At 45.8% G+C, this 27,022-nt stretch overlaps 1 protein-coding gene across 1 annotated transcript in view; it reads right to left on the reverse strand.

Moving 5' to 3' along the window:
- The window catches only part of RXRG (retinoid X receptor gamma), a gene marked incomplete at its 5' end in the record, with an annotated part of 44,958 nt that extends 24,053 nt beyond the window's left edge, over nt 1-20,905 (reverse strand). The window contains 2 exons of the mRNA XM_084250477.1: nt 2,835-3,082; nt 20,857-20,905. Coding sequence (XP_084106603.1) covers nt 2,835-3,082; nt 20,857-20,905 — 297 coding nt within the window. The remainder of the gene's footprint in view (nt 1-2,834; nt 3,083-20,856) is intronic.
- Nucleotides 20,906-27,022: the final 6,117 nt, after the last annotated feature.

Genomic DNA, 27,022 nt, shown 5'->3' on the forward strand with positions numbered 1-27,022 from the left:
CTTGCAAAATAGGACTGCTTCCCACAACGTGAATGCACCTTTCTGTCTAACCTCAGCTTAACCTGCCTTCCAGAAGCCATCTTCATGAACATGAGTATCCAAGCAAACTCTCCACATTCTGGAGGGTCAGGTATCACCAACTGATTGCATCCATCCCCAGTACCTCCCGACCCCCTCCCCTGATGAGCACGGCACCCTCATGGTATACATGACAAGGGTGACAAGGCATTTGGAGGTCCCGCTGTGCATCCCCTTTGGCTCTGCCTCCACCCCTATGACAATCATTAAACGTACACTATGGTTGGTTTGCAGGATGCTCCACACTCCCCCACAGGCTTCTGAGGTGCACTGACTGCTCCTCTTTGAATCCTGGGACCAACAGGAGGATCAGGAATCAATGATTAAGTCAGCACACTCCGAGGCAGGAGGTAAACACAGGTCTTGGGGCAGGTGACATAGGCCTAGCCTGACTCTGCTGCTGCCTGACTACTTGACATTGGACACTCCACAAGCTCACTGAGCTTAGCTACTTCATTTGTGTGGTGAAGGATCTGGACAGACTTTGTGCCTCTCAGCCAGAATGCAGCGATTAGAATCTCCTATGAGGCACTGACAACCTTCACAAGGACCAAAAGATGGGGTGGGGGAGACATGTGTACCACGAAAAAGACTGTACAAGTGCATTTAAAAGAACTGGCCAAATGTGGCCCACAGTAGTCCCAAGTTTAGCCTGTGGAGAGCTTGAAGTCTTCTGAATTGAATGGCTTCCAGATTGGGGATAGTTCCCTGCCCCCCCGGAAGCCCTGTGGACTTACATGCACCCTCCTCTGCTCCCCTGAGGGATCTGTCTGATGAATCCCTACACTGGGTGAGCATCTCCAATCTAGAACTGCTACATTTCTGAAGTCCTCACTGCCTCTAAAAGTCTTGACTCCACAGACTTGTGTGGCTTTGTTCTCAGAAACTGAGCACCTCGGATGTCTTGAAAGGGACTCAAGGGACAGCCCCTAAAGTTCCCTCTGGAGTAGTGAGAAATGCTGATACAGGCAAGGCCCTCCCCTTCTCCAAAACTGTAAATTCAAAGGTGACTTTGGGGCCTAGTGGGTAAGCCTGTTGTGGTAAGCTGCTGGTGGGGACAGGGGAAACCCAGGGACAACAGTGAGATACCCACACAGTGGAGGGAGGAGAGTATGGTGCATGGGGGCACTGTCCCTAATTCCACTCTCTTCCTCATACTTGATCTGTATCTTTGCATACTGTCCACTAGAATAGGCACAGCCTATTTTCCAGCCCCGCCAGGCCTGAAGTCACCACGTGATGCTCTGAGGGCACAGGGATTAGTGGACCTGATGTGAGCAGAGACTTTCTTGTGCTTCCCTGATTTAGTTTGGCCTTTTTCATTGAGGTGAGATGCTATGATGAAAGCACACCCCAAGTCCCCACTGCTCCTGTAGTCTGGGACAGGAGGTGCGGACTGGCACCAGCCTGCAGCTTGGCCACCCAAGCCAACACAGGAGCTTGTGAGTAAGAAAAAGAGATTTGTCCTCTATTTTTGGGCATTTGGGTTGTTTCCAAAGCTTAGCTATTGTAAATAGTGCTGCTATAAACATAGGGGTGCAGGTGCTCTTTGGAATTGATATGACTGGATCAAGAAGATGTGGTACATATACACCATGGAATATTACTCAGCATTCAAAAAAGATAAACACATGCAATTTGCAGCAACATGGATGGCGCTGGAAGGGATCATGCTCAGCAAAATAAGCCAGAAAGAAAAAGAAAAATACCGGATGGTCTCACTCATAGCAGGAATCTAGAAAACTTAAAAAAGGGACCAGGAAAATGAATAACTATAAGAAAGTGAAAATCAAAATCAACAAACAACTATGAACCAGAGACACTCTATGGGGGGTGGGAGGCGGGGAGGGAAGGGATTAGGGTCAAAATAAGGGAGTTGCAATTGTATGGGGAATATAAAAATAAAATTTATTAAAAAAAAAAAAGAAAAAAAGAAATTTGTCCTTTTTTTTTTAATAAATTTTATTTTTATATTCCCCATACAATTGCAATTCCTTGTTTTGACCCTAATCCCTCCCCTCCCCGCCCCCCACCACCCATAGAGTGTCTCTGGTTCATAGTTGTTTGTTGATTTTGATTTTCACTTTCTTATAGTTATTCATAGAAATTTGTCCTTTTGTAGGTCACAGCACTTTGGGGATTGTTTGTTATGCAGCGTTGCTACAGCCATAGCCGAGCTCCACAAGAGAGGCGGGATGCTGATCTCAGTGTGACCTGCCAGAGGAAGTAAAGGGCGCTGGCTATCCACTAGGTGCCTCAGATGGATGTCACATGGTATCTGCCATGCACACAGCTGTCTTCTGTTGTAGTAGAAGGTGCGGTTTCCTTCCTGCATTCCCCCAGCTTTGTCTCTACCTCAGAGGTGGCACATATGTAACATAGGCTGGCTGCCCTGTTCTAGATTTTTCCATGTCCATAATTGCCTATTTTCCCTCCCAAGTGTAAGCTCCTGGAGAGCAAAGACCAAGGCCTGACCATTCCTGTGTCCTCTGGAGCATGTAATAGGGCACCAGGCACTTCGTTCACTCAATGAAAACCCATTACTAAACTGAGAAGAACAAGTGGAGTCCACACCTACAAAAGGGGCCGCCCACCTGAAGACACCCTCATGGAAGGTCCTGCAAGAGAAAGGTCTACAGAGACACCCAACTCTCCAGCAAGCATCCTGGCCTGTCACGTGCTAACTTGGATGCAGGGTCAGCCTGTGTGAAACTGTGAGTGGCTGAAAAGTCCTTGGAGAGGAAGGACACACCTACCTGAGAGCTGGGTGGGACAACCAAATTGATTCCTGGAGGGGCTGCCAGCGCTCCTGAGGGTGGGCCCATGGCAGAAGTGATGACTCGGTACGGAGAGCCCAGGGCATTGAGAGGGGTCCCCACCACACTCAGAGTCCGCGGGGCACTCACTGGGGTGTCGGTGTAGCTGGGGTGACTATCCATTGGCTTCCCAGTGGACAAGGCTGCCGACGGGCTCAGGGACGTGGCGCCGGAGTGGCCAGGAGAACCTGTAAGGAGAACATAGGTGATCGAGGTTAGGGAGCACAGAGAGGGCACCTGTGAGGACAGAGGCCCCCAGTTTTTGTTTCCTATGTCTTACCCCTCCTTCCAGCTACACCTGCATACCTGTGAACCCAAGGAGCTCAATCCACATCAAGTTGGCAGAATAAAGGCAAAGAACCAAAGAGGAAGATCTGATATAGGACAGAAACACTCACCTATGTGTTAGTTCCCTGGCACCCTACCTGGAATTCACCGTGGATGGAGTCAGATCAACATGCAGGGGAACACTTGGGCACCGCTGCCAAGTCACCATGACCTGACCACTCAGGCCAGGCCAGACAGAGAGGGCAAGTCAATACCTGTGATGCTGTGGTTTGTAATAAGAAATATGTATTGGTGTTTATTCCTAATCCCTAGAACACAGCTCCTAAATCCCTTGGAATTTCCTAAATGAGAAGAGCACCAGAAACACCTTTTGTTCTAACATTTAGTCTTTGACCCCAGATCCTGACACAGGACTCCTAAAGCCCTTGTCATTTCTTGAGTGATAGGTGTGTGCTTTGTTCTAATAAAACAACTCTGGGGGTCTCCCTGTGGCGCAAGGGGTTGGGCACCACACTATGGGGCAGTCCACGGCTTCTGCAGCACGAGTTCGATCCCCAGCTGACCAGAGAGCAACACACCTGTCTCGCCCGCTGCTCCCCTCAGCAGTGTATTTCAGTCAGTCTGCCTGTTCTGTTCCCCATTCTGTCTCTGGTGAATCCTCTCACCCCCGCATCTCTGTCCTGTACCCCAGCTCTTATATGCATAGATAAATAAATCTTAAAAAAAAAAAAAAAAGACACCTCTGGGTGGGCCGCCACTGAATGGGGCCCTGGTCACCAGAAAGACCCAGCCTTGATTAGAAGCTTGGGACTTTCAGCCTCACACCCCATTCTCTAGGTAGAAATGGAGTTAGGGGCTAGAAATGGAGTTAATGATCATTCATACCGTGGGTATGTAATAAAGTCTCCATAAAAATCCTCATAGTACAGGATTTGGAGAGCTTTGGGGTTTGTGGGTACATACACATACCAGGAGGGTGATGCTCCCCAATTCCATGGGGACAGAAGCTCCCACCCTTGGAACCCTTGCAGACTTGCTTGGCTCTGTGTACCTCTTCATGGGGCTGTTCATTGAATCTTTTCTCATATCCTTTAATAAACTTGTGAACATGTTTTCCTGAGTCCCATGAGCCATGCTAACAAATTAATTGGACCCAAGGAGGGGATGTGGGAACTTCTGATCTGTAACCAGTCAGAGGCACAGGTAACAACTAACAGTTGCAGTTGGCATCTGAAGTGGGGCGGGGTGGGTGGGGGGAGCCACCTTGTGGGACTAAGCCCTTAGCCTGGGATCTGATACTACCTCCTGGTAGACATTGTCAGAACAGGTTAGCAAGACCCAGCTGGCATCACAAAGAATTGCTGGTGTGGGGGGAAAAAACATATTTGGTGACCAAGTATTTAACATATTCTGTGTAAAAGGAGAAACACACAGGGGGTGGACACCTGAGCTTTTCTTTCTTGTGAAGGAAAGACTGGGTTTTTCTATTTGCTACCACCCCCCCTTGTAGGAGTTTTATGGAGGGAGCAGCACCCACGCTGCTCCAGAATCCCTGCCTCAAGCTCATCTCCTCTGGGAATGGAGGCAGTGCTGCAGTGAGCATTTATTAAGGTGCATGAGGCATGCCCTCTGCCAGGGATTCAGATGGAATCACACAGTTCCTGATGTTGAAGGTCATGTTCCATCATGACAAAGAGGAAGACAGGGACTAGTGTCCTATTAGACTTCCTGTGTCCATGCAGCTTTGTGTCGATGAGGTCCTTGGTCTCCTGTCCCCACAGCACAGGGAGAATCAGGATGGCCAGGCCTGGCCTGGGAAGGCAAGTAAAAATGGCCCTGTAATGATCATGTCTGCCTCTGGGGACAGAATGCGGCTGCCACCAGTTTCCATGGAACTGTCTCTGGGCAGATGATCATCGGGTGCCATTAGCCCAGAGAAGTTGAGCCCAAGTTTCTTTATAGTCAGTTGTAAGTCCAGATAACAGAAAAAAAAAAAGGGAACCCCAGTGTCATCTCAAGGGCACAGGACGGAACATTCTCTCCGGAAGAGAGGAGCTATAAACCTCCAGGTCTGCAGCCTAGAAGGCTCAAGCCCTAAAGCACAGAGCTGTACCCCTTGTAGGGAGGAGGATGTTATGGGAAGGGGGGCAGGCAGGAACACCCAAAGAAACATGTGCCAAACAGCCTCACCTGGTTCAACCTCAGCATCCATGACCCATGTCATCCTCATGGAAGGAAGGAAAAGAGTTAATGCAGGAGGTGGTCAGTAATACCCCAGCTGGAGATGCCACCTGCCCAGTGTGACCCATGCAAAGATGCCCAGGGAGCAAATGCCTGACCCCCAGTGGTTCATTTTTGCTTCCATAGACATCTCTTAAGTGCCTACAAAACACAGCCCATTATCCTAAACTTTTGGGAGATGTCAGTGGACAGTAAGTGTAAAGTTGGGAGTAGGACACATGGAGGGATGGGCTCCCAGCTCCGGAGGGAACCACACAAAGTGTAACTGTGGAACTACTCTCAACATAAATATCCTGCTGAAAAATTTTCAACCTGGGCTTTCCTGTGGCACCTTCGCTAGCTTGATTAATATCTGCTTGTAGAGAGAATTGTTGCTCCCACATCCAAGGAGGAAGTGACCTTCTGGTCTGTGCCTAGGGAATTTCCATCTGTCCAAGACAACTGCACATAATAGATTGATCCCAAGCGCCTCTGTGCTCAGGACCACAGTGAGGATGACTAACAGGCTGTGCATTCACAGATGAGTGTCAAATAGGTTCAAGTGAACAGTTACTTATGTATCCTGCCATTTTCATGCCTTAACTCATTTAATCCTGACATAAGCCTCTGATGATCATTTCAGAGAAAACTGAGGCTGCCTTACCCCCAAGCCGATCCCAGTTCCAGGTTGATTTGTCTCCATCCCTGTTGTCCAGCATGTTCTAATTCATCCTTCAAGGTCTATCACATGTGTCACCTCCTCCAGAAAGACTTCCTTGATGTTCCTGGTCTGTTCTGGTGCCCTTTTCTGTTTTCTAATAACATCGTATGCTTACTCAGATCTCAGCACCTATTATGCTATATTGCCATAGTTGTTTATTTCCTTATAATTCCGCTAAATGTCAGGGGTGGGTGCCATTTTTGTTTCCCTACCCCAAGCATGGTCCTGGCAGTGCCCAAGTAGTAAGTGTCTTGGTTCAAACTGTCAATCTGAAGCCCACGCTCTCTCCTGCCCAGACTGTCAAGGACAGTAAAGATGATTTGGAGAGCCATACCATCACAAAGGACAAGACAACTCAATTATGAAGGGATTTCAAGCTGAAAGTTCATCTAAAGGAGAGCGGAGAGGGCAGCTCCCAAGAACTCAAGCACAGAAAATTAAAAATCTTCCCAGCGGACCTCTGGGAAGAACCATTTTAGACTCTTCTGTGGCCCTGGAAGGTTATAACATTTAAAGAGGCCAATATCTACCTTGAGCCTGATACCAAGATAATGTGACAGGTGAGTTAGGAGCCAACCCGACTTGACTGATGGAAGGGGAGCTGTGAATTCCCCTGGGATGACAGCTGTCCTGTCCCCACAGCCACACCTCTGAAGAGAATTCACTTTCCCTTCCAACCCTGAGTTCTAAAAACAGATGAAAGTGCCCTGAGATTCTGCAGTCTTGTCTTGCTGTGCATGGATCATAGAGACTGTGCTTTTCACTTCTGTGCCCCCAGTGGAGACCCCAACTGCAGACCTGGAGCTATGGGACAGACAGAACAGGACTTTGCTGCACATATTTATCAACCCCAGACTCCCCAAGGGGTGGGACCTGTCATCTGTGACAAGGGACAATTAGGAGGTATTCTAAGTAGTATAGAGGCAAACTTTTTAAAAATATTAATTGTTTCATATGTTTTCTCCTGTTTATATCAAGTGACTGGGCTTCCATTTTTGTACAAAACCATCTGCCTAAAAATATCGGATCAATTTTTTTTAAAAAAAAAAAGAGTCAATTGGCCTAAGGGAAAGTCCAAGTAGGAGGATACTCAATATGTAGACTTCCACCAAGAGGAGCAAAGGAATGGTGGTTAAGAAACATCGACCTGCATAAAAAATAAACATATATTATGAACCTTGGAGAATTTACAAGTTGCTTCAAGAAAATAATGTGAGATTTGAAACTTAAGTAAATTGCTATTATTAGTAATAGTAATAGTAATAATAATAATTAAGGCAATTTAAATATGCCTTGATTACTCAGTAGTATGTTAAATGGTATATTGTTGAGATAGAATAAAAAAGGAAGTTACAGTTTGGTTTGCAATGGCCTTAAAAATGTGATTTATTCTGCTGAATAAACATCAAAGACCCAGAAGAGGTGGGCTATTTTATAATGACATTTTTTTTAATTCCGAATGACAAATGCACCTTACACGAGTGCATTTTGGTTCTTTGCCTCATATAATGACCTGGTGGTTCTTCGAAATTAGTAGCTTTGCTTTTAGAAAAAGTGGAAAGCAATGACTTTCATGACAAAAATGTTTCTTGATGGAGGATTCATCCATTCTCGCACAGCTGCCCACAACATTTTATCAGCCTCCTTTCTCACTCCTTTTTAAATTTTTTTCCATAGGACTCATATGGACCCCACTATAGCCAGGACCCCATAGGCACCACAGTTTTCCAAAAACTTGGCTTCAAGTCCAAACCCTAAGTCGTTTTTCTTCCCCCTGGTCCCTCAGTCCAGTTCTCCCCGGCCTCACCTGCTCCCTGGCCCCTCTTGGTCCTCACACCAAGCCTCTGATCAACACCTAGGGAATGCAGGGATGCTATGTTCCCCAGAGCTCTTCTTCTTGTGCAGGCAATGATTTAAATAAAAATTACCTCATCAAACAGGCAGGGGCCAGTGGACTTCCTTGGCAGCTTCTCTCCCTTTCTGGCAACATACCTAAGGAGGTCCTATTCCTGAACCTCATTCTGCAGTGGGGAGCTGGGCCCCTGTAGCCTCCAGGATCCCTTCCAGTGCCATGTCATGAACACTCAAGGGGGATTGGCTCACCAGTATCTAAGAGAAGGAAGGGCATGTGGCAGTGGTCTGAGAGGGTCCACTCACGAGGAGTCCTGTCATCACCAGCCAGACCATGTTAGACCTTCAGGTTTACTGGGACCTCAAACTGCAGCTTGGATGCTGACACCATCACCAGGAACCAAAGCTGTGGGGAATCTGCAGGGTGGGTACATATATCGATTTCTAACATTGCCATGTGCATCGTGGTGCTATGGCTGCAGGGGTGCCATCTATAAAGAAGAAAGACTTGGAGGCCGGAAAGTCCTAGATTGGATTCAATGCACCCCCACTTCCCAGGTGTATAAACTTGAACAAGGAACTTAACCTCTCTGAACCACAACTTCTCACCCATTAATGTAGACACACCCTCTACCTTAGAAGATGCCGAGAGCAACCAGGCCACCGGCCCCACGGCAGCAGCCACAATTACTTACTGTACTGCGAATGTGTGTAGGAGGGCCCTGTCTGCCTTGAATGCCATTGTGGAAGATTATGTAGGAAAAGGGTTTAGCCGAAGCCAGCCCAGAAGCAAATGCTCTATTAAAAAGAGTCATTGCCATACACTGGATACACCAGTTGCTCATAATATTGAGTTTTCTGAACTGGTGAGTAAATAGCCATTGCTATTTGATGCTGCGTCATCATCTCGGCCACCCCCACCCCTCCCCGAGGATCACCCAGATTTCCCCATCACCCAGCCTGCCTCATGGAGGTCCTCTATGCTGACTTCCATTCCAAATGCTACTTACTCTTGTGGTTGTCACATAGTTTCATTCCACCCTTGCTGTTAATGATTATCACTGTGGCGTCTGGCACTGTCCCTGGGACATGGTAGATGCTCAAAAAATATTTGTTGACTAATCAATGAATAGAACCACTTTAATTAATATGTATAACTATATGTAGTTTGCCAACTCAATTATTTACATAAGAAATCCATGTCTCTAATGTTTACCAAAAGCCAAATCTTTGAAATCTCTGAATAATTAATTGCAGGTGTCTCTGTGTGTTTGGGGGTTGAGGGGAATGACGAAAAGGGACTTAATGAGAAAGAGAAACCCAGTACTTAGAACTATGGATCCTTACCAAGGTGAGGAAGTTGCTTAGCAACCTCATTCTCAGCCAATAAAAGTGAAATGTCAAGCATGAGTCTTCTGACTGGCTAGACAAGCCTCCATGAGGCTTGGTGTTTCCACCCCTTTACTCCTCTGCCAGGGTAGAGGGTTTGCTGTCCCATTAAGCAACCCTCTTCAGGGTGGAACGGAAACTTGTAATGAATCATTGATAACAGTTAACACCCGTGGGGAAGGGTAGGAAGTTATTTCTAAGAGTCAGAACTTTCCCGTTGAAGTTAAGGGGACATCTCAGAGCCATGTCCCACTCTATTCCCCCCCCAAGCCAGGCATAATCCATACCCAATCCTTCCTCCTCTTCTCCAATGAAGGGATGGGGTGCACAGGCCCAAGAATCACAAACTATTCAGACACGTGACTTGTTTTCCTACTCCCAGGGAGACTTAGTCACTGGTTGGCTGTGCTGATCGGCTCTTACTACATAGAAGCAAGGTGGGCAGGAGGCAGCCATATAAGGCTCTTTAACTGATACTTTAATGTCATCCCCTCCACTCAACAGATAACAGATAACATTTATTGAGCAGTTGCTATGAGCCAGGCATGGTTCTAAACAATTCACATATATTGATTCCTTTCATACCTACAATCCCCTTAGAGGTTGGTACTATTTTTGCTACTATTGCACAAATGCTAAAACTGGGGAACAGAGAAATTAAGTAATTTGCCCAAGGGAACTAAGGCTAGTAAAGGATACAGGTGGCATTTAACCTAGAGGAAAAGCAGCAGCTGTGGATTTCAATACCAGGCCCACCATGTACTATAATCACTGGCTGTGCCACTCCTTATAGCAATTACTCAGCTCTTCTTTCATGCTCCCTGGCTCCAATTTCTTTCCTACTCCTGCCCTCCCCAACCCAACCCTTGCCCTGTCTCAGGATTGGACCCTGGCACTTTCTGACTTGGACACTGCCCATCCTGACTCCAGCCTCACAGCTCAAACCCCAGCTCTGTTTCTCTTCAAGGTTCCCAGTGAAACCCAACTTTTCCTCTCTCCTCATTCCAGAAAAGGGGCACTGGATGCCAAAAATTTGCTAAATGCATTGCTTATGTTTGAACTGTTATCAGCATTTAAAAGCACTCTCACACATCTGAGCTACACAGTTACCCTAAGATTGGATGAGAGAGTATTTTATAGGCACGTAGCTCTATGTTTGCACAGATGCGTGTGCACCAAGACACCAGACCTTGAACTCCCAGGGAATAGGGAAGAGAAGTAGAAGCTGTATCGTTTGATGGGCACCTTTTCTGCTACCAAATCTCCTTTGGGCTTTCTCAATAGGGAAAATAAAGGAGCACTGTGAAAGCAAAAGAGTGTGTTGGGGGTGGGAGGGAAGCTCCTCCTTCTGTCCCCATGGTCAGCCCCCAGGGCCTCTGGGCAGGAACATAAGGACACAAAGATTCAACAGTCCACAGACTGATTCCCCTGATTCCTTCCATGCAGGCCAGCCCTGACCAGCCTTTCAAAGCCAGCCCAAGACAGTCCCCCGAGGCACCTATCCCCAAAGGAGGGCCTGAGGTGGCTTCTTCTAGCACTTGGATGGTGGAGGGGGAAAGCAATATCTTTTCCTTTCTCCCTCCCTCTCCCCCCTTCTCCATTCCTATCTCCCTCCACCCCTGCCACCTCCCCCTAAAATCTGTAATGATGGAAATAGTGAAAAGTTGCAAAGATTGATAATCAGCCTCATTATTACCAGCATTACATATAATTATGGCAAAAACTCACTCATTTGGATCAATTGAGAGAAAAATCAGTCTAAATTTGTGACAAGTTGGCAGATCACTTTTAAATTACAATTTTATTACTTCTAAGTAACACACGTGAAGAGTTTGTGTTTTAAGTACCACCAGCTAATGGATATTAAGTGGAGATTTTATAAAACCTGCTGTAAAGACTCTTTTGTAATTAACACCCCGTTAATATGCTAATGATGCTTCTGCTATGCTTTTCAAATTGCTTGAAAACAGATGTAACTTAAATAGGCTCAACACTTCTATAATCTTATTTGTTTTAACAAACCTATTTTTTGTTATTTTTTCATGAATGAGCAAATACAAATTAGTCTAGAGCATGACCATGTTAATCACCATTCCAAATTAATTATGTCATAAATTAATAACACCACATTGTTTGGAATTAAAAACAGAATCTCAGGACTTGAAGAACCAACTCATTTCAGACAAAAGAATAATTCCAGAGAGAGTATCTAACTTACCAAGGCCACAAAGTCTGGACAGAAATACTAGGTTTTCTGGCTCTAGGGCGCAGCTTATACCATCTATATGTACTGCCAGACATTCATAAATCCCTTTATAATTATATGCTAGGGATATCGTGATCCCTCCTGGGGGCCACTGTCTATGACATTCAAGTTTCAAACTGGCTCTGATCAGTTCGTAAGGCAGAAATTGTCCCCGTTGTGTTACAGATACACCTGCATACAGGAGGCACCATTTTCCTCACCTCCACTTACACGCAGCCATGAGCCAGACCTCCTGAGTAGGGAAGCTACTGAGAACCGGGGAGGAGCTCAGAAACCATGTGAACATATAAAGCATGAAAGGCAGGGCGAGCCTATGTCTCTTGCTTTTGTGCCCCAACTTGCATTCTAGAACTGCTTGAAAGGAGACTTGGATGAGACACATGAAGTAGAGACATGTAGAGACACTTGCAAGAGGGATGAGAGACACATAAGGAGGCTGCTCCTGGCCCTTAGCAGAGACAGTGGCAGTCATTATCTTGACTTCATATTGCATTATGTAGCACATTTTTAATGTTGAATCTCTCCTTCTGCCCCAACTCTCTGAGACCTAGCTTGTCCCCTAGTTCCCCTCCAGAAGGCTCCTTAGACTGATGGCAAGCATTCAGGTCCCAGTGACCCTGCTTCAAGCCAAGCCTGTTTGATTGGGCATTTGCCCATGAGGGGATAGGTAGTGGGGAGTTTTATTCTTCTCTCTCTCTATGCACACTAATTCTATTAAAAATCTTTCACACTAAGAGTCTGCTTCCTTTGCTTTTGTGTATGCAGATGGCAAAATCCCTTTCAGAGTATGCACCCCTTAATAGCCCAGTGCCTCTTTGTCATGCACTAACAATTGGGCAGATTAGGAAACTGAGGTTCAGAATGATAAAGTGACATTTTCAAGGCTTGTGATTATCAGACCTAGACTCTGAGGCCCATCATTTCAATTTCTACCAACCTTTCTACTTGTAATTCACAGCATCTTGCTTACATAGTGCCTTTCCCACACAGGACCAAATTATGGATCTCACTGGTACAGATGTAACCGGGTGGTGCCCCTCTCCTGCCTTGTAACACAGAGAGATGTTGTGCTCTCCTTAGCACAGAAGAGGTACCCAGGATACTCCACTGGCAAGCAATGACTGCCTGTCCTTTTAAATCAGTTCAATGTACTGGTATATTTTACCAGCAGACCTACCAGGACAAATGGCAATGAATTTTAGGCATTGACTTCTTGTTCCTCAAGTCAATGAACACCAATTTTGTCCATACCTAGCTCTTAAATTTATGACTTTGTAGGGGAGCAAAGCTGCCACTCCAAAAACATAATTTTTTTGGCAGGTTTATTTCATAGAGGGGGTCCCTTGTAAGAGACATTTACATGTGCAAAGGGAAATCTGTCTCTGTGAGGGTGTTTCCAGCACTATAAAGTGAAGTTCTAATCTCTTAATTGCTTTTCAATGGAGACCACAGAATTAAATCTGCATAACAGTTGTGCCTTTGTTTACTGTGCCAATCCCAGTAACCTCGCCCATAACTGACTTCCCTGACTATCCCACCTCCCATAGCCTTTGTTTTAGCTGAGATTATTTAAAATGGTGTCTGAAGCCACATGGGTGAGTTACTGAGCTTTACTGGACCTCTCCCATGCACGCAGGAGGTAAAAATGTTTTTAGTAAACTTCTGTTTGGCTTTTTCTCTTATCAATCTGTATGATGATTGTTTCATTACTTGGCAGCCAAGATGACCCCAGAGGTATATGAGATGTTTTCTTTGCACCCCAACAACTTTACTCTCTCTGTCTCTCTGGATTTTTATATTCAGACATGCTCTCCCTACCCCTCGCAATAGGGACTGTCTTCTAAGACTATCATCATCTTAAAAAAGAGCGAGCCACATTCCCAGGGCAATGCTACCATTTGGTAACATGTATAGCATTTATTCTCAGGTTCGAAGTACCAAAATTCCTTGGATCCATTTGTTCAACCTCAGCCCAAGAAACATTTTCACAAATAATAATCTCCAAATGATCCACAAACTTCAGAGCTTGTAACTAATTTATACATGTTTCCAGGGCAGGGGTGGGTGTTAGTTCTTGGCATCCTGCACAACCGTTGCACAACCAGGGCTTAGCCACTGTGTGCTGACTGACTGATTGATGGACATTTCCAGGCCAGCCTGGGATGTTTGGCCCTGCTGGTGATCTCAAACCTTGGCTTTGCTCCCCACACCATTAAGGCTGAGAAACTCAGGTAGTGTTGTTACAGGGCAACCCCGTTCAGGAAATCCTTTCCCCCCAACAGTGTGATCCTCAAACCCTCCAAGAGCCTTACTCCCCATGACAGTAGAGGCCAGTAAGAAGAGGGACAAAGGGAAGACACCAAGTCACAGAAATGAAGCGCAAGTGGCCAGCTTAGAAGAAATACTCCAAAGTGTTTGTAAGAGGGTAGTTCCCAGGGAAAGGGGAGCTTCCAGGTTCCCTGCTCCATCCAAAGGATGGAGCTGAGCAGGGAGAAGCAGCAGCAGGAGAGGGAAGGAAGCAGGATGGAGAGCAAGAAGGAGACCTGGCGAAGGCACATGGAGCAGAGAGACACATGAAGAAGCTACCCTTGCCTTTTGGTCCTGGCCTGGATGACACAGATGTGGGTGAGAGACCCGTGGGGAGGCTAACAGTGACACCTTTTATCTTGATTTTGATTTTGCACGTTTCCTCCCAAACTTGTCTGGCTGTTTCTGACCCTTTTCTATGGGTCCCCAACGAAAGGTGCTTTAGACTGTGGCAGGCTTTCGGGCCTTACTCTGGGCCAATCCCGTCTGGGTGGACTTTTACCCACGAGGGACGGGGAACTTTGGGTGTTTGATTTAGAAACCATATTCTTTGTCATTTCTGTATTGTTCGCTAATTGTATTAAAGTTCCTTCCCACTAAAGTCTCGTTTGTTTTGTGTTGATGCGGCAGACAGCAGAAGCTGTTTAGAGCAGGCAGGTTTGTGGGGTCTGGGGTGCCCCTCTCCCTGCCCTATAACATGTTATTAGGCTCTTTCACTGCCACGCCTTTGACTTTTTATAGATGCATTTTGAATTGAAGATCATAAGCCTTTCCTTTTTTTAAGTTTAGACATTGAAGTCTGAAATTCCTGCAAGAATTTGCAGTTGATCTTGAACCCAGAAACCCTGTCTGCCTCACCCTTTCTCCACTACAGTACCTGATGGAGCAAGATGGAGGGTCAGGTGGCTCACTTCTCAATTGAGGAAGCTCAGGGTCATGACTCATCAAGGTCAGTAACCTTGGGAGAAGGTCTCCAGAAGATTTTAAGGGTCAGAAGCCCCAGGCCTCAACTCTTTTTGGCCGTGTCTCATGAGCTCCTGCCCTGGAATAATTTAAAACTTAATTTTCTGTAACAGGCACAGAATCCATGTCCATGTACTTCCCTTTGTCAGCATCACACAGCACACATCACACAGCACACGGTGCATTAAGGGCAGTCATAGTGTCCACATACAAAATTGTAGCTGAACTGAGTACCACAGTCTCTAATTTTTTTTAAATGGGGAAAGGAAACTAACTTGTGTTGTGTGCCTACAATTTTCCAGACTTTGTTTTATTGACTCCCCATTCTGTGAAAGGGCAACTCTGACCAATGTGGTTGGTAGCATTGAGTTATTTCCCCAAAGAATGGAGGGAGGTTTCTCTGTGACTGAGACTCCTCTTTTTCCTGACACCCCAAATGGCCCCCAAAGTTCAAGGGAATCCAGCTTAAAGGCCACAAATAGCCACCAGCTGGGCAAGCCATACCTGCCTCCCAGGTGTTCCCATCCGTCACTGAGGGTCCAGCCAGAAGAGTCATGGATCCCTCTGGCTGGCTGTGGAGATTCTGTTCTAAAGCATAAAGGCCAGCAAGAGCTGTTTAGAGTGAGTTTTGGGAATCCTGCTAACTGGAAAACTACCAGAACTGGGGATAAAACTTCTCCAGAATGATCCCTGGGGGTCAGCAAACTTTCTGGGACAGTGCCACATCCCATGCGTTAGCGCCTGCGTGGATTGTGGCTGCCATTACACTGACGGCAGAGTTGAGCAATTGCAATAGAGACCTTGCAGCCAGCAAAGATTAAAATATCTGGCCCTTTAGAGAAAAAGCTTGCCAACCTCTGCCCTAGAATGCAAAAGCAAGTTCCATGTAGTTAAAAAAAAAAAAAATAGGGCCCACCTGGAAAAAAATGTGAACTTTGTTCTATTAACACCTTCAAGGACCCAGCCCTTTGTTTGATTCATTTTCTGCAATTATGCAAGTTCAGGAGGTAAAGACTGCATGATGATCCCAAAGGAAGTTGTGAAAGCCCAGAGTAAGAAGTGAATACGCTAGTTGCTGTTCTCACACACAATTCACCCATCTAGAGCTGATCTGGGTAGAACTCTACCCCCTCCCCCATGTCCTCTATACTCCACCCCTCAGCCCCCAGCAGCCAACAAGTGGCAACAGCATTGCAGCCTTAAGCACAGCAGCTCTAACATGGGTCTGTGTCCTGGGTCTGCTCCTTACCAGTTAGCTGATCTTGGCTCAGCTCGACACTCCAGGCAATAAAATGGGTGGATGATAATAATGGTACTTTACCTCCTGGGGTCCTTGAGAATGTTAAGTGAGATGGTGCATGTGATGCCTTTGGATAAGGGTTTGGCATATAGTAGGTGCCTCATAGATGTTAGCAATTATCTTCACTTTTTTTGTGAAGATCACTGAACCAGGAGCTGCATCCTGAGAGTCAACCAAATCCAGAAAGTAAGTTACATTCCCTGGGCCTCTGTGTCTCCTGTTTTCAAATAAGAGACGCACAAAGCAGCTTCCTCTGGGAGCCCCCAGCATCCTGGCCACCTATCTCCAGTGGCTACATTCTCTGTAAACACAGAAGCTACAAAAGAAGGTAAGGAAGAGGTGGAGCATTTAAATTACTCTTTGCACAATTTCCACAATTTCTTCCCCCAGTTGCTATTTAGCTAACTCTTGGTAAGATTATTTCAGGAACTAGTTTATACTAAATATGTTCCTTCCAAAATCTAATAAACAGTTACTCCTCCCTACATAACCCCTAACCACTTACACCCATAGTCGGTCCCAATTAGCCACCTACACATCTATGTGAGGAAAAAGCATGCTCTGTCATATACACACCCTTACACCGGCATGTGCACACATACCCTCCCCACCCCACACACACACACACTCATGCACAGTCTAACCTACAACTCAAACCCTGCTGTACCACTATTCTTGGGTGAAAGGGAATATTTTACACAAACAGTCAGTTGAGCAGGATTTTTGCAAATCAGTAGGTTCCACAGAAGAAGCCACCAATTAGCCACCTTTGGAAGTCTCCAGAGGCCACCGCTGCTCCTGAGTAATGGCTGAGCTATCTTGTGTTATATCCCTAGCAGCGAAGCCATGAGCCTGTAAGCACTGGGCAGTGCTGAGGCTGGTCAGTGACGCTGAACCCCCAGGGGTGAGCCCAAAGCTCCTGGAGCAGGTGTGTGGCCCCAGGAGTCTAAGAGGCAGCTCCACAGAATCTGAACTCTGCAGCAGACTTCCAAGTTCAAATCTTTGGCTTTGTCATTTTTCTAGCTATGGGACCTGAAACAGTGATTTCCCCTGGCTACACCTCAGCCTCCCAGCCCATGAATGAGTGTGATAATGATGGCAGCTGCACCTATCTGCCACCATCATGAGAAGTGAATCCGCTGATGCTGGTAGAGAGCTCACTGTGGTGTTAGCACTTGGTAAGTGCCACCTTATGCAGTGAAGTGAAATCAGAGAAACCTGTCTCAGTGCTTCTCTCACCGGGAGGATTATGCACAATTGGATGGGGGTGGATTATAAACTTTGTTTTGCCATCTTCTTAGAGGTAGCAACGGTCTCATCCAAGCAAATAAATCTCTTGCTGAGCAGCTGGCATAGCCAAGATGTGGCAGAGAAGAGACAAAAAGTTTCTCTCCCATGCAGGGCCTAGAGCTAGGGGAGCAGGCACTTTGGTGGGGCCGCTGCAAACAGATAGTCACTACCCTCCAGCCAACTGGCCAGTCCCTTGTTGACTGATAGGATGACGCTCGGACATATGGTCAGCACAGCCCAAACCCAAATCCCAGGTATGGGGCCCCAGGGGGACACTGCTTCCTTAGAGATCCCCACACAAGTCACAGGAGCCCCCTGGTGCTATTTGCAGATTTATAAAATGCAGGAGTCACACACCAAAACACCTAAGAAGGGCTGCATTGGGGCAAAGACATAGAGACTGCAGGTGACATCCAGTGCAAACCTCAAATGTCCCCTACTTGTGCACAGATTCTCCTACCTCCCTGCTCTCCTCACGCTGCAAGCCCCCAGCATCCTCAGACAGACATCCCTGCAAATGGGGTGGTGCCTGGTGCTCAGAGTTTCAGCAGCCTCTTAAGTGGTGCATGCAACCAAAATGGAAAATATCAACAGACAAAGCAAAACAAAATAATTATTTTCCTCCCTCCGGAATGGTGAGAGAAAGCAGGGGGAGGGGGAGATATTTGAACAACTTAGACAGCCCTTCCCCTCCTACTCCTCCACGTTAACCCAGCTCCTCATAGGCACACCCTGTGTTTCCTTGTATCTGAACCTAATCCCATGAAATACTCAAGCTCCCACTACTACGAAAAATTAAGCCAGCAAAGTAAGTGGTTCTTTATGGGTTTAAATTTATTTCCCCAGACTCCTAATTTGCTGTTCTATGGTAATGCCTAATGTTTAAATTTATTTGCATGTTTTTACTTGTGCAAAATGGAGATGAAAATATTGACTTTTATTAAGTACCAAATACATCGACTAAATATATATTAAGTACCAAATATATGTGCTATAGTAGTTGCTTTTTCATGCATTAGTTCATTTAATATTGAAAACTATTATCTGAGGATAGGATTATACCTTCCATTTTAGAGAAGCAGGCACTGAGGCTCAGAGAGGGTCAATTCTTGCCTAAGGTCACACAGGTAGAAAGTGAATAAAACTAGGAACCGGTCTTCCTGGTGGCGCAGGTGGTTGAGCGCAGCTGTCTGCAGCCTCTGCAGTGACAGTTTGATCCCGGCCAGCCACGGAGCAATCCACATGGCGCAGCAGACCTCTCCTGTCTCGCCTGCTGCTCCCCTCAGCAGTGTATTTCAGTCAGTCTGTCTGTTCTGTTCCCCACTGTCTCTGGTGAATCTTCTCACCCCCCACACCTCTGGCCTGTACCCCAGTTCTTGTATAAATAAATCTTTAAAAAACAAACTAAGAACCAATCTCTCAGCACTCTCTCTCCTGAATCTCTCACTTTTCACCATCTCAGACTATAGGAATATTACTACAAATTTGAGTGAGGGCATTTTGGGGAGAACGTTCCCACTCAACTCCACGTAACCTTAGACCTTGTCTTCCCTGAGCTTTCACTTTACACATGTGTAAAATGAGAAGTCCAAGACGCTCTTGCAGGCCCCTTCTGATGCTAACACTCCAAGATCCCAGCAGGTAGACCCTGTTGAATTTTGAACTAGAACTTCTTTCTCCACCCTTTCTCTTACCTCTCTCACTTAATCTCAACACACTCATTCATCCCAACCATTATTGAGGTTCTCCTTAGCATCATGAAGCCACAACCTCACAGAACTCAGGGAACCTGGGAATCCTATGGAGACGCTTCGGTTTCAGACAACTGAACTAGAGGGAAAAGGAAAAAGTGCATCTCGATTGTGAATGGAACCACCATGGGGACTAAAGAGACTTCTCACACCCAGGACGCAGGTATAAACTGGAAATGAGATGTTCAGATCCAGTCATGGCCACCATGCTCACTGGATCACATGACAAAACTAGCCCCAATAACTTAACATTACTCTTCCAGGAAAATGTCCATGGTCCCCCAGGCCCTTTTGCCTCTGACAGGGCACACATGTGGCATCCCAATGTGCCAGTGACAAACCCCAGCCAAGAGGCAGATTCAGACTCTCATGCTACCTGCATGCCCAGCACCTAATGCCAAGCCTGGCTCATAAAAACTATCCAATGCACCCTAATAAATGGGTAGCCCCCTGACCCAGTGGCCCCTGGCAGGGACCACAGCCACCTTGCCGCATCCCCCCACACCTCACAGAGGGCTCTGTCCAGAGATGGGTGAGCTTCCTTCCCAAGACTTCAGATGAATTGCCAATGTGTCTGCACAGGAGGTCAGGAGAGCAGGGACTTCTCAGTTCTCAAAACCTAACAAGAATTTCTGCTTTGTCCTGGCTGCCAGCGTGCACAGGGCAAAAGCTCCCCTTTGGCTCCCAGGAACATGAACTCCACACCACCAGCTGACAAGGGGGAGGCCAGTTGGTCAGCTGTTGGTTCCATTTACTCCAAGCTGGGCAGCTGCGCTGCTTCTGTCACTGAATAGGAGGTTTGGGACAAATGAGCCTGGGCGTTAAAGCAGCCCGGGAAGTGTGATCAGGCTGCCCTGCCCGGCTGGGTGACCTGGACCTTCAGGAGGCTTTTCTTTCTGTGTGAGCCCAGACCCCCACCCCGATCCCACCCTCAGAGTGGAAGTGACGGCAGCCACCCTCGCACTGGAATAGGGGGCAGCAGCAGGGGAGGGGACAAGAGGCTATTAGCAAATCAAAAGGGAAGAAAACAGAGGAAGGAAAAACAGGGTGGCAAATTAAAGTGCTATGTTTTCTTTTTAAAAATCCAATTATAGGGCAATCTGCTTTGAAATAAAACAATCATGCCCTTGTTAACAAGTATCCCGGGGACCTTAATGCAGACAACACCTTTTTCATCACATTTTTTTTCCTCATTACAAGTTGGATAATAGACACATCATAGTAATTTCCCTTTAACTCTTGCACTTTTCACACCCACACAAACACATTGGGCTGCAACAATGCTCTTATTCTATCTGTCTCAGATGTATTCTCAAGCACGCTGGTTTAGACGGTGTCTGTGGAATACCCCCAAATCCTCTGATCCTCTCATCTGGTCATCCATTCTAATATGCAAACATACCCTCCCCTATCTCGCTGCTCTCTGCTCTCTCCTCTTCTTTCACCCCCACCCCCCAAGCGTGCACACACACATACTCACATGGAAATACACTATATATGCATATAAAAAATATGCACCCTCCCTCTAATCAGCACGCATCCAGTTATTGGTATTTCCCCAGGTCGTCTCATCTCTGCAGGCAGGTCCACGCGGGAAGCTCCAGTGAAATACTTACCGCCAAAGCCGGTGGGAAACTTCATGAAGTGGGAATAATTTCCATACATGTTTATCCTCAGTTCATAGCCCTCTCGTGCGTCTGCTAAATGTCACAGCCTCTGCCAGCTCTGGGCGCAGAGGGCTTCCTCCAACTTGGGCTAACAGGAGTGCTCATAGCCCCCTGGCCGCGCCGGGAGCCCGGGCTGGGCCAGCCCTCCTGGATTAGCCAGGAATCTGCCTCCCGATCCGAGAGGCCACATCGCTGGGGTGGCTGTGCCGCAGCAGCTGGTGCCTGTCAGTAACCACGCATCCTGCCGCCGCCACAGCTACTCTTGCCACTGTGTCGCTGCTGCTTGAGATCCTGTTGCTAGTTTGATTAACTCGGGGTTGGGCTGCTGACTGCGACTCTTCCAGCTCCCTGCTCGTCCCCAGAGGTCCCCACTGGTGGCAGGATCTATTATGTAGGAAGCCAATCGAAGTGTGACCGCCCCACCCAGAGTAGGTCAGGAGAGAGGGGAGGTGGCAGTGGGTGGGAGACTCTAGGTGCTTTTTCCTTGTCTTGCACCCACACAAATCAATGGGGTTTTATTAAAATCCATTTTCTCACTCCAGCTTGTCTCTAGCCAATGCACTTGGTATTTGATCTGTGAAAGGGGGCAGGGGTGGGGGCCAAAAGAGAACAGAGCCCTTTCAGAACACAGACTGAAAAAGTATAGGACTCGATCCCCAGCTATGGAAAACTACAAAGAAAAAAAAAGGCAGCCCTTAGATTTAGGGTGGGCCTCCCCCACTTTGGTGGCCAGAAGCAATTGTGCCCTAACAATGGAGCACCAGTCTCCACACATGGAAGACACTCAGGTAGGGAGGATGAACAGAACCCAGGCGTGGGTTATTCTCTGATGCTTCACCTGAGGGAGGCATCCTTCACTGTAGGTGCCCTGGTCATCGTACCACCTGCTCATAAACCACCACGAAGTCCTCGCTGGCACAGAGGTGCTCTGGAGTGGAGCCAAGGCACACCCACAGATGGCCCATGTCTTCCTTTGATGCCCGGGGCTGTTATACAGCTTTCCTTGCCAGTCACTGTTCACCTGCACTTAAACACCTCCAACACTGGGGAGCTCACTACCATGCCACTCCACTTCTAGACAGTTCTTGCCTAGAGGAAGTTTTTTAGTCAGCTGAAATCTGTCTATTCCCCCTTATAGTTTCTGCCTACAAATTTTAGGCACTTCCCTGCTGCCATTCAGGAAAAACATCTGGAGTCTTTCACAGTGGGGTCTCATGCAAATTCAAAGGCAAATCTCCCATGCCTATGGTCTGACTTCTTTAAGCATTCTAGCCTCTTTTCATTCATTCTATGTACCATGAGTATTCAAAGTCTTTTTCAAACCTGTCCTTTTTCTATGAATGCATTTCAACTGACCAAGGTACCCTCATGGTAGGGAAAGGGGCTGTCCAATGTTGGATGCAATACTCTAGATATGGTCAAAATCTTCTCCTCCTGGTGTGAGCTTTGGCAGGGTGATGGGGATGCTATCAGCACACCTAATAGGGGCAGTGCCATGGGCTGAGCACTAGGGAACTAGAACAGAATGAGAGGTCATCCCTCTATGCAACATGGCAACAGAGAGGCACATCAAGTCAGGGTGTCACACAGAAAAGTCAAGATTCAAACACCAGGAGAACCAGAACCAAAACGAAGAATAAGGGGCCTGATGAGGGAGTGGAAATCAGGGTGACAAGAGAGGAGGAAAAGAAAGGGATCAGAACAAAAGCAGGTGAGGGAGGATGATCCAGGCTGCCACTGTGAAGAGCCATGGGGCACCCAGGCCTCCCTTGGCAGGGAACCAGCCTCAGGTCATCGGCTGTGAGAGCCAGTGTGGACGGCATGGATGTAAGCAGTGCTGAATACAGGAGATCTGCTTGCTTATCCTCATTTACTTCCAGGCAGGCCCACGAATTAACTCATGCAAAACTAATACACATCCCTGCCCCCCAAGTTCTACTCTCTTTTATACACATTCTTCATCCCAATCTTGAGCAACTGGATTGGGAGCCAATAAGCTATTCTTCCTATATTCCTCTGAAATGAAAATATCTAGATTCATTTATCTTGCATCTTTTCCCAGCATTTTTCTTATTCATCTCCCATCCCATCACCCTTCATTTCATGGCTTCTGATAAACTGTTTTCCATATTTGATCCAACTCATGGATAAAAATGTTGAGAAGAACAGAGCAAGGACAATGGCTTACAACATGTGACTATACAGTCCTGCCACTAGCGCCAGGGACATACTGTCTGTCACTGACTAGCGATACGGCCTGCAGAGGCCCTCCCTGTAAAGAAAGCACCAACTCAGAATCCAGCCTTGCTGGGTACAAATTCCAGCTCCATTGCTTACAGGATCTTAGCAAGTTACTGAATTTCCCTGGGACCCAGTGGCAGCATAAGTTTGTTTGAAAATTAAATGAGTCACACATATTCATCACCTAGTCAATACTTAATATGTGTTCATTATTTTTATGAAGATCATGATGATACAACTCAAGCAAGTCTCTTTACCCCTTGCTTCCTTTTGCTCATTTGTAAAATGATGGAGCAGGCTAGATGAGTCTTAAAATCCCCTTCGACTTTAAAACTCAACTCAAATTACTCTACCACCCACTCCATGATTATCCATTTTCTCCACAAGGTTCTGAAGCAAGCATCTAATTGAAGCACAAAGGACGGTTTTCTGCCATAGGCCTGTCAGAGAAGGAAGCAAGTCATTACAATACAATTGGCTTTTTGGTGAACTGGTGCTGCCCAAGTGTTCTTCCGAGCACTCAAACACCATCCGCTAAAAAGCTCTTCTCTAGAGCCTTTCCGAGGCCAATGTCAAGATGCTCTGTTGGTGGCTTGTGGCACTCTCCTCACCCTTTGCTAAATTAGTACACTGTCTACTTTTCCTCACAGAAAAAAATACCAGATCCCTTCATCTGGCATGGAAAGGTCTCACCATCATGCCTCCACCTACCTTTTGAGCTCACTATAGAGGACAGGGCTCCAGGACAGCCCTCACAGAGCCCAGAGTGCCAGCGCTCACCTCCCTCCAGCTGAGTCACCTTGAGCTGGCTCATTGACACACACACGCCAGCAACCTCACTCAGGTGTCTGGTTTTTGTTTCATGGATCACAGATGATGAGAGTTATAAAAGTGGGTTATTGGGGGGTTTTAACTTTTTGTTTGTTTTACACTATGAAGTTCTATTCTTCATGGATAGAACTATTATTTTCATGCTTCTCTTTCTTCCCTTTCTCTGACAGTCCTTTCTGATCAGGTATTTTGCTCACCGTGGGAACAAAGTATGTTCCCTCCAACTTCCGGTTCACTGTCCATGTCTGCCTACCCCCTTCCACCTGCTTCACAACATACACTGTTTTCCCACAAAAACTCAAAAACACACAGTAGGTGATGAATAAATATTTTTGCATTAAAACAAACTTAATGTGCTTATACCAAAAGCACTCCTGTAAGCTTTCCTTGTGATTCCTTCCATATGGTTTAACATCTCATAACAAACCATAAACTTCACCTAGAGTTCAAGAAATATGAACATGGCTTTTCTTTTTAATCCCTATTTTTTGTGTGGCACCACTATGTGTTATCTAAGACCATTATTGCCACACCAACATTATCCTCACCTAAGCCCTTCCCAGACAGCCCCACTGACTTCTCACTGCAGTGTCTCCAGCTGTTGCTGAATTCTCATTAGGATGTCAAATGAAAGACCAAATGCTCAATGTCCATAGTGGGAATTAACTAATTCATTCATAAGCATTCTGGGCTTACTTGTCAAGGATAATTATCTATTCGTCTTATATGATATGCTCTGCTTTATTAAAGCCATTAGTGCCTTTCAGTAAATGAAAAGGGCAGAGTTTTCACTACTATGTTTGACCCAGACTCTGCAATAATATCTTTACCCAGCTAATAAAATGATATAGTTTTACCACCACCACTACCATTATTATTATTATTATTATTATTATTATTATTATTATTATTAGCTTTTTTGCCATGGGTGATAGAAAATAATATTTCTAAGAGAAATGAAAAATCAAAACATATTTGTCAATAGATACTAAATATAAAATTTAGATAAGAATATCTCTACCTGGTGCAATGGATTATTTTCACATTTGTGTAGTACCTCACCTACAAAAGAATATATTAAGTTTCCATGCACTATCCCAGATATTAAAGAGGGGAGACTGTATGTAGTATCCCAAATTGGAAAGACTGGATTTTGGATGTGATCTAACAGCTAGGTAAAGAGAAATTAATATAAGAAGTAGGCTCCAAACTCTGACTCCTAGTCCATATGGTTTTTGCCAGACCTTCTATATATTGTTTTTTCCTTTTGTTGTCACTTATTCAGCCAATACTTATTGAGAGCTTATTTTCTGTCAATCACAGAGGCTATACTAAGTAACAAAATGATACTATAGAGTTTATGGGTGTGAAGGAGGAAAAGGATAACAAATAAACAGTCACAAACATGAATATACCAGGATGAGCTCTTGTGTCACTCAAGGTGTTTCACCTTGAATTATTATTATGAATGTGTCTGAAAGCCTCTCTTACTAGACAGCAAACCCTAAATGACTGCAACTGGGTCTGGGTCATTTTTATAACCCTGACAGCCTTTATGATCGAGTTTAGCACATGCACAGGAATGAATGAGATAAATGTTTGATTCTGCTGAGCTCTCCTGATAACAACTCTAGGACACTGGGCAGAGGGAAGTGAGTGTGTCTAGGTTCCAACAGTTCTTAGCAGCCCACATATCACTGTCACAGCTTCCTTTTTTTGGAGTCACAGACTCACGTGTGGATGAACTCCATACTGATCTTGGTGAATAAGGTCCCCTGGGGACAGAAATGAGGCACCTCATTCAGAAAAAATACTGATTAGCTTTAAATTAGAACACTATCAGGTATCAAAAACAGCCACTTTCACCAAACCTGAACTGTGTCCAGGTGTATATACTATATTTGCAAGATGTCATCTATAGCTCAGCAATCAATGAATCAAAAGTTTCATTCTCAGAGCTAATTGCTCCAGTTACTGGTAAAATCAGCTGACAGAGAGAAGTCTGTTTTAAGACAGTGTTCCCAGACCTCTCTGTATATTAGAATCACCCAGGAAACTTCAAAAGTTACAGATGACTTGTCCACCTCCAGAGATTATTCAGTTGGTTGGGGTTGTGGTCAGGATTTAGGGACTGTTCAAAGAACTACAGGTGACTCAAATGTGCAGATGAATTGGAAACAACCAACTTAAGGGGAAAAAAAAAACCTTCCAATAACAAGAAGCTAAGAAGGACCCATCAGTAGAAAATGAGATACCCCTTCCCAGGAAAATTCCAAGGAACCAATAAGATCCATTTTGCCCATCTGCTAGTACACACATTTGGGGCTTATGAACCCAAGAAACTCTTGCTTTAGCAGGAGATGTGGTGGCTGAGGCCATCTGCTGTGTAGACTTAGCATATATTGACTGGGGGTTTCTGGCACTGTGTTCCTAACATAACACGCTCACACTCCACCCACTCTGCCGTCAAAATCCTACTCATTAAAAGCACCACCTAAAGACCATTTCCTCTGTCAAGCTCCCTTTACAAATAGTACTTCCACTCTTCTCCAAAAACAATTTACTTAAATATTTATTACAGCACCAATTTAATTTCTCCATTGTATCATGACTAGTTGTCATGCTGGAATCTTCTTCTTGGTTACAGGGACAATCTATTATTCATGTCTATATTCAAAGAAGTTACTACTTTGCTTTGTACACAGTAACTCTGCAAATCTGGATAACTGTTTATTGAACTGAGATTACTATGAACAGGGAAGACTTTATCCCTGCTCTTGGGGAACTATAAGTTACAAGTTTGAGAATAACTTAGCACTACCCTTAACTCCAAACTAAATAATGCCATCATAAAATTTTCAAGGTAGGAGGAACAGTCACATAGATGCCTCTTGGCTCCCAACCATCATAAAACCCTCCCTGTTGTAAACAATGCAAGTGCAGCTGCAGAGCACATGGGCACTCTCAAAACAGGGAACTGTGATCACACTGAGAGAAGAATGGAGCTGAGACCATGCGGAAAACATCTGATCCCTTCCTGAGA

The sequence above is a fragment of the Talpa europaea genome (genome assembly GCF_964194135.1).
Source record: "Talpa europaea genome assembly, chromosome: 12".
Classification (NCBI taxonomy): Eukaryota; Metazoa; Chordata; class Mammalia; order Eulipotyphla; family Talpidae; genus Talpa; species Talpa europaea.